The sequence below is a fragment of the Belonocnema kinseyi genome, chromosome 4 (assembly GCF_010883055.1).
Source record: "Belonocnema kinseyi isolate 2016_QV_RU_SX_M_011 chromosome 4, B_treatae_v1, whole genome shotgun sequence".
Taxonomy (NCBI): Eukaryota; Metazoa; Arthropoda; class Insecta; order Hymenoptera; family Cynipidae; genus Belonocnema; species Belonocnema kinseyi.
Window position 1 is genome coordinate 27819985 of NC_046660.1, and position 8095 is coordinate 27828079.

General features: G+C 34.1%; 1 protein-coding gene across 2 annotated transcripts in view; it reads left to right on the plus strand.

The window, feature by feature from the left end:
* Positions 1–8095, plus strand: part of LOC117171331 (triokinase/FMN cyclase-like) — a 28380-nt gene that overhangs the window by 14228 nt on the left and 6057 nt on the right. For both annotated transcript variants that reach the window (XM_033358542.1, XM_033358541.1), the window contains 4 exons: positions 3416–3632; positions 6511–6756; positions 6849–7238; positions 7328–7578. In XM_033358542.1, the coding sequence (XP_033214433.1) occupies positions 3416–3632; positions 6511–6756; positions 6849–7238; positions 7328–7578 (1104 nt within the window). The remainder of the gene's footprint in view (positions 1–3415; positions 3633–6510; positions 6757–6848; positions 7239–7327; positions 7579–8095) is intronic.

Below are 8095 nucleotides of genomic sequence, written 5' to 3' on the forward strand. Positions count from 1 at the left end.
TATCCTATGTCTAAATAATCATAGCTGAGTTACATTAATATTCCTTTCAAGAAATTGCGCTTAATCTAGTGTATACATTTATTCGTTTACAAGAAACGATTAACATTTCAAACATTTCCATGTCGATTTGTGCGACTGTTGCTTGCCAATCTTTTCTTCGAAATAATACTTAAATTCTAAATTCAAGACTCGCTTTTCAAATTTGAGTTTCTTATTCAGCGAGAATGCGAATTATATTCGCTCATTACAATAAGTGGTCAAACGCGCCCATTGGAACGCACAACAGGATATTTACAGGATATTTACAGGTCCCGATTGCGGAGGAGGATCGTCATAAAACTACTTTTATTATCCCAGACAATTCGGGGGAATTTACGCGCATGATATTCGGTCTTATGAATGCCCCATTTTAATTTTCAAAATTAATGTCAAAAGCTCTCACCGAACTTCACACAGATGCGAGTGCGAAAGGCTTAACGGCTATGCTTTTTCAGAAATCTTCAGACAAGAAATATCACCCGGTCTATGCTATAAGCCGTATAAGCCGTCGTGCGAGCGAGCCAGAGAGGAGTTACCATTCTAGCAAATTAGAGCTGCTTGCAATCGTTTGGGCGGTGTCACGTTCACGTTCATTCTTGATCAATATTCCGTTCAAGATCATAACTGATTGCCAGGCATTACTCTATCTAAGCACACAAAAAACCAAATATCCGCAGATTATTAGATGGTCTAATCTACTAAGCGAATTTGAATTTGAAATTGTTCACCGAGCGAGGGAAAAAATGCCTTATCTCGACGCGATGAGTCGAGCTCCTGTCGAAACTGAAGAGTGTCAAAGCGAAATCGAGGAACGAATGCGTGGTGCATTTTCAATAGTTAACCCCGAAGACGAAATTTTAATGTGCCAATACATAGACGAAAAATTAAAGCGTAAACGTGAAATTTTAAAAAAACCAGCGATCGAGCGAACCAAATACGAAAAAAGCGAAGTAAAGGATTATGAATGCCGAAACGAAATTCTCTATAAACGCGAAAATAATAAATTATTGTATTTAATTTCCGACAAATTTCTAAAAAGCATGGTTATCCCATACCACGATTCACAATGTCATACTGGATTGGAAAGTACTCTCGGTAAATTACGTGAATTTTATTACTTTCCTTATATGCGTCGATATGTGAAACAACAAATTTTGGGGTTGTTTAAAGTGCATGTTAACGAAGGCCAAAATAGGTATACAAGCTAGCCAATTAAATCTTATCCCTCCGGCTATTCGTCCTTTTGCTGTTGTTCATTTAGATCACGAGGGTCCTTTTGTGACTACCCCGCGAAAGAACAAGTATGCTCTTGTCGCAACAGATAACCTAACAAGATTCGTTTATGTGCGACCAATCAAAGATACGAAGGCCACGGGTGTAATCCGAATGTTAGAAGACTTTATTTTAGAGTACGGAGCGACAATAAGATTTGTCACCGACCGTGGTACATGTTTCAACTCAGACATCTTCAGGGAATTCTGTGAAAAACATGGGACCCATCATAATCTTAACTCACCACGCCCCCCACAGGTTAATGGGATGGTGGAACGAACGAATAATACGCTGATCCCCGCTGTTGAAGAAAGTTTACGTCATGCGGATGGTAATGATCGGGACTTGCGCTTAAAGGAAGTACAACGGAACTTGAATGAATCACTCAACCAGACGACAGAGAAAAGTTCCTTTGAACTACTTTTCGGTTACGTTAACAGGCACGACGAAGGTGAGCTACGAAAACTAACTATTGAGGAAGAGACAAGATACACTCGACCGGAACTCCTTCAAGATAAAGCTCGCGAAAATGTCCTCAAAGAACAAACTCGTTACAAAGCTAGGTATGACAAGAACCATACTCCGAATGTGATCTTCGCTGTTGAATATATCGTCGTAATGAAGGATGCTGTAACTCCAACAGGGCAATCAACAAAGTTGCAAAAACGATACCGAGGTCCACTCGTTATCATTAAAGTGTTACCTGGGGACACTCATAGAGTCGCAGTGATAAAACTAGATAATCGTGGACGTCGATATGCCGCAACCGCCCATGCAAGTCAATTAAAACTTTGATCCCACCACCTACTGAAGAAAACGAAGACAACGCAGAAATTGATTCAGAAGAAAATGTGGTTGAAGTCAAGAAAATAGAAGATAAAGAAAAGAAATCCGATATCCCCACAACTCCATTGCACCGAAGTAGTAGAATTGTAAGAAAATCGCAACGATATTAATGAAATAACTTCAGCGTATTGTTAGTAATTTTATAAGCGTTTGTTTGTATTCATTTTCAGAATTTATTTTCATTTGCACCCTTAAGCTTTCATTTAGCTCGAGGACGAGTAAAACTATTCTAGGATGGCAGTCGATCGATATAATCTTAGACGAATGAACGTTTTGAGCGAAGGCGAGCGATAAGAGCGTTACACGTGCGATCTACTCGCGTTCCGGTCGATTGCGGATTCTTTAAACTCGTACTATTGTTTTCTTATTGAAATCCTTTCGAAAAATGTTAACTGTTTATTCAAATAAACTATACTTTCATATTATTATAAAGTGAACTGTTATTATTGATAATAGAGAGATCATCCAATCCCATAGACTTTAATTATCTCTAAATTTTATTCTAACATCTCACTTGATCACATGTCATTTAATCATCACTTTTCATCATTTGAAAATCTCTTATAATTTCTCTTCTTTCGATCATCTCTCATCATATTTTCATCTCATGATTTGATCATCTCTCATTCATCTTTTTCTTTCGATCATCTCTCAACATTCGATCAAAACTCATCATTGTAGCATCTTTCATCTTTGATCACTTCTCATCACTTGGTAATCTCCATAATTCATCATCCTTCAATCAACCCTGATCATTTTATCATCTCTCATAATTCCGCTTCCTTCAATCATTTCTCATAATTCCTGTTCTTTCGATCATCTCTCATAAGTCCTCTTCCTTCGAACATCTCTTATCATTTTATCATTCCTCTTGCCTCGAGCACCTCTCATCAGTTGATCATCTCTCATAAATTCTTTTCTTTTGATCATCTCTCATCATATTATTATTTCTTGTCATTCCTCGTCCTTCGATCATTCCTCTTACCTCAATCATCTCTTATTATTTGATCATCCCTCATCATTTGATAATCTCTCATAATATCTCTTCCTTCGATCATATCTCATCATTTGATCATCTGTCATAATTCCTCTTCCTTCGATCATCTCTCACAATTCCTCATCATTCGATCATATCTCATCATTCAACCAACTCCCATAATTTCTCTTCACTTTAGATGAGTAATTAGCTCGTTGGTTTATATGGAAACCTTTATTGCATAATTGAATCCAATTGATTAAAAAATAATACGAAATTTAGGTAAACGATGTGATAGTGGCTGAAGATTGTAGTATACCCGAAAGTGAACAAGGTCGAGCAGGACGACGTGGACTTTGTGGCATTCTTTTTGTGATGAAAACTGCTGGCGCACTTGCCAAAAGAGGACATAATCTCGAAGATGTTACAAAATATGCAAAAATAGTTGCACAAAATATGGCAACATACGGTGCCGCCTTAACAGCTTGCACTCTTCCAGGTTTGTCTACATATACGTGACCTTCCGCAAAGAATAAGGGATTTTGAGTTGCTCTCCCCTAATAACAAAATTCTTTCATCAGCAAAATTGGAATTTTTATACCTGTAAATTGCAGCACCCGGAAGTTACGTCCCTTTGTGTGCAAACTGTTACATTTAATTTATAATAATAAACGGGGTGGCCACTATTTTTTACATTTTTGTCTCCCGGCTTTCTCCCGGTTCTCCCGGTAAATATTCGTGATTTCTCACGGTTTAGAAAAAAATTAAATACAGTTTTTCACATATACGGTCAATTGCGGATATCAATAAGCAACAGTAAATCCTTTTGCAATAAATCAACTTAATTTGACCCATATAAGTAGGATAAGGAAATTTTTGTTTCTGATAAAGAAAAATGCAGAGATGCATTTTATTCTGACTTTTATTTCCTAAGATAAAACATAGGCAAATTTAAAAATCAATCACAAAATCAATTACAAAATCAATTTTTTAATACGACAGTAAAACTCTTCTATAGCGGCGATTTTGGGGCTAAGAGTGGGTGGGACCTACCTCATTATAGCCCGCTCCGCTTTTGTTTGTTCACGCCTGAGTGCTCGCTTGAGTGACTATTGCAGGGTTTCACTGTATATTTTAACATTTTTTAACAATAATTAATACATTCGAATAGAAGACTTCTGAAATTAAAAAAAAAATATTGAACGTTTTTGATTAATTGACTACGAAAAAGAAGTTAAATTGTATAATTTGTAAATCGAAGCCCTACAAGTAACAAATTTTATTTTGAATTGAATAATCACGCAATTGAACGATTTTAAAATAAAAATTTAGAAAATAGGACAATGTCAAAAACTTAGAAATTGAATATTTTAAGATTAGGGCATTTAAAATTCAGAGGAATTGAAATTGTATTACTTATACTAAAGAGCGTTCAAAATTAAATAATTAAAAAATAAAAACTCTCCAATTTGAACAATTCTAAATTGAGAGCGATTAAGATTTGACAATTTAAAATTAAACTGAATTTTGCAAAGTGAAAACTTCTGAAATTCTAAAATTTAAATTTGAGCGTTCAACTTGTAAAGTCAGAACTCTAAAGTTATTGCAACCATTTAAAATTACGGCAATTCCATCAGAACTATTATTCACGTTTTAAAATCTACAATAAAATATTTTTCAGTTTTAAATGATTTATTTGTTTAAATCTTCAACTAAAAATTGGAATGTTTTAAGATATTACATTGAAAATTAGAATAAATTCCTGCAAAATTCCCTGTTCCAATTCATAATTTAAATTTTTTCGAGAATATTCCGTCTCTACTTAGAATTAGAATTCATTCTTTAAAAAAATTCCCTGTTCCAGCTCGGAATTTGTTTAAATCTTTAAATTTCCATTTCCAGGACAAAATATAATTCTTTTGGATAAATGCCAGTTTCAACTGAGAATTGTTTAAAATTTTTAAATTCCCTGCTTCAAATCAGAATTCTTTAGGGAAAATTTCGTGTTCCAACTCAGACTTTCGTGCTTTTTCGAAAATTTTTCAAGAATTATTCTTATTCTAGATAAACTACAGTTCCAACTATAAATTTGTAAGAAATTTAAAGTTCCTCAATCAAATTAAAAGTTAAATTATTCTTATTTTAAATAAATTTTAAATGCTAAGAATGCTTCGACACTTAATTTTAAAATCTTTCAAATTAATTTTTCTTTTTTAAGTCTGCCAAATTAAGGAAATTTTCTTAAGATCTGCCACCATCATTTTTGAAAATTTTGTAAATCATTATAAATTTTTTTTAATGCTCTGTCAAAATAAGTTTATTAAAATAAAAAATCATTTTCAATTTTCCTAGAAAATATATTTTTTTATTCGAATAGTACGAATAGTCGGATTTTGTGGGTACATGTAGACACTTCGTTCAAATTATTTGAAATCGTTAACAATTTTTTATTAATTTTGAATTTTTTCAAATCTTCTAAATATCCCTTAAACTAACTTGAAGTTTTCAATATTTAATTTATAATTAGTGATTTTAAATGAACAGTCACATATTTATAAATATTAAGTAACTGTCCTTTTTTTAATCGAAAAATTTCAGATTGCATGGTATAGAAATTGAATATTATAGAGTGAAATTATATTTGAAATTTAATAAAAGCCGTTAATTATAAATTATTTTGAAGTTATTTTGAAATAAAAAATAGTTTATAAAGTTTCAATAGGGCGCTCACGTTTGTTTAACTAATAAGATTTTCTAATTGAAACAGTTTAATTTTTAACGTAAGATCTGGTCATTCTTAAAATGTACGCTTAAAAATTAATAATCTAAAATGGAGCATTTTGAAAGTGAAATGTCTTCGAATTACGCATTGTAAACTGAGTGAAATCATAATTGAAAAAGATAAAATTTAAACTAATTATTTAAAAAACGGCCAAAATAAAAATTGGATTTTTCTAAAAATTTGTAAAATTCCCGGTCAAAAAATAAATTCAAGGACATTTCCCAGTCCAGCGGCCACCCTGTATAATTTTGAATTAAAATTATAGCAAATTTAAAGATTCCTGTCAAAAAAAATAACTGTCATTTTCACTGTCCAAAATTATAGAATTTTACGTATTGCGAGAAACATTTTGAACCTTTAAATTTTAATTATTCTAAACATTTGGAAAATAGTATGCTTTCTAATTGGGAACTTTCAAAAATTACAAAACGCACGAATTATAAAAAAAGCACGTGAAATCTCCCGGTGTAATATTTTTCTCCCGTGCAAGTTTCTCCCGATTTTCTCGCGGTTCTCCCGATTTTCCCGGGCGGTTGGCCACCCTTTAAATATGTTCAAAAAGTAAAATAAAAATGAAATTATTCAAAATCTTAAGGCCAAGGACTGATGTTCGAGATTCCAGCCGACGAAATAGAATTCGGATTAGGAATTCATGGCGAAGCTGGACTTGAAAGAAAAAAGCTGGAGAGAGCATCTAAAGTTGTGGCCGAGATTCTGAAAAAGCTCACAGAAGCTCTGTCACTTGTTCGTGATGATTCCGTGGCAGTAATAGTAAATAATTTTGGAGGTCTTAGTCAACTAGAAAATGGAATTATCATAAACGAGGTAGTGAGGCAACTGCGTAAGTATGAATAAATTAAAGAAATAATTAACTAATTAAATAAATAAATTTGGTTAAATTGATTAAATCATTCGTATAATCCTCTCGCGCAGAAAGCATTGGAATACAGCCCTTGCGTGTTTATGGAGGAATACTCATGTCATCTTTAGACAGTGTCGGTGTTCATATTTCAATACTGAAACTACCCGAAAATGAAAAATCGATCATCATTAGCTGTCTGGATGATCCCACTGATGCTCCTCAGTGGCCAGGAAATGTATATTCTCCGCCACCTCAGTTTCCCAGACTTCCATTCGAAGAGGCAGGGAAAACTGAATTTTCCGAAATTGGCAAACAATTCAGCAAAAGTCAGGAACATTTATTCAAAGAGTGCTTACGCAGAGCTAGTCTGTCAATTATTACAGAAGAGAATTTTATCAATGATCTTGATCGCGGTTGCGGAGATGGAGATTGCGGATCGACGCTGAAACAACTCGCTGATAGTAATAAAACATTACAAAAGCAGTCTGTTGAGCAAAATCGTTGTATAAATTGCAAATAATTTATTAACTTTTGAATTGAAATTTTCTAGGCATACTATCATCTTTGGACATTTTTAAAACGTCACATCCCTCGTCTGTTTTTACGGAACTTTCGTATATCGCGGAAGAAAAAATGGGAGGTACTTCCGGTGCTTTGTACGGCTTAATGTTTACTCTCGCGGCAAAAGAATTTGCAAATGGAAAGGACAGCGAGTGGCGAAGCTTGTGGCATAGTGCTTGGAGAACTGCAATCGATGGCGTGATGAGACACAGTAAAGCGCAATTGGGAGACAAAACAATGGTTCGTAAGACACGAGAAATTTTAATAGTTACATATAGATTATCGAGGGCGAAACAACTCTGGTAATCTGCGGGACCGCTAGCTCGGATATCCGAATTAGTAATCCGGAATGCGAGGTGTGTTCAAAAAATAAGGTGACTTTATGGTTTTCTCAAAAAATATTCATTTATGCCTCAATATTTATGTTGTTCCCTTCAGAGTAATCCCCCTCAGATATAACACACTTGTGCCAAAGCTTTTTCCAATCATCGAAGCACTTCTGATAATCATTTTGTGGTATAGCCTTGAGTTCTTTCAGTGATGCAGTTTTTATCTCCTCAATCGTTGAAAATTGATGTCCTTTCATGGGTCTCTTCAGTTTTGGGAAAAGAAAAAAGTCACTAGGGGCCAAATCCGGTAAATATCATTATTGACTAGCGATGGTCATGCGATGGATCTTTTGATCAAAATTAAGCAGTTTTGGAACAAATTTCGTTGACACACGTCTCATGCCCAAAACGTCCGAAAAGATAGCATG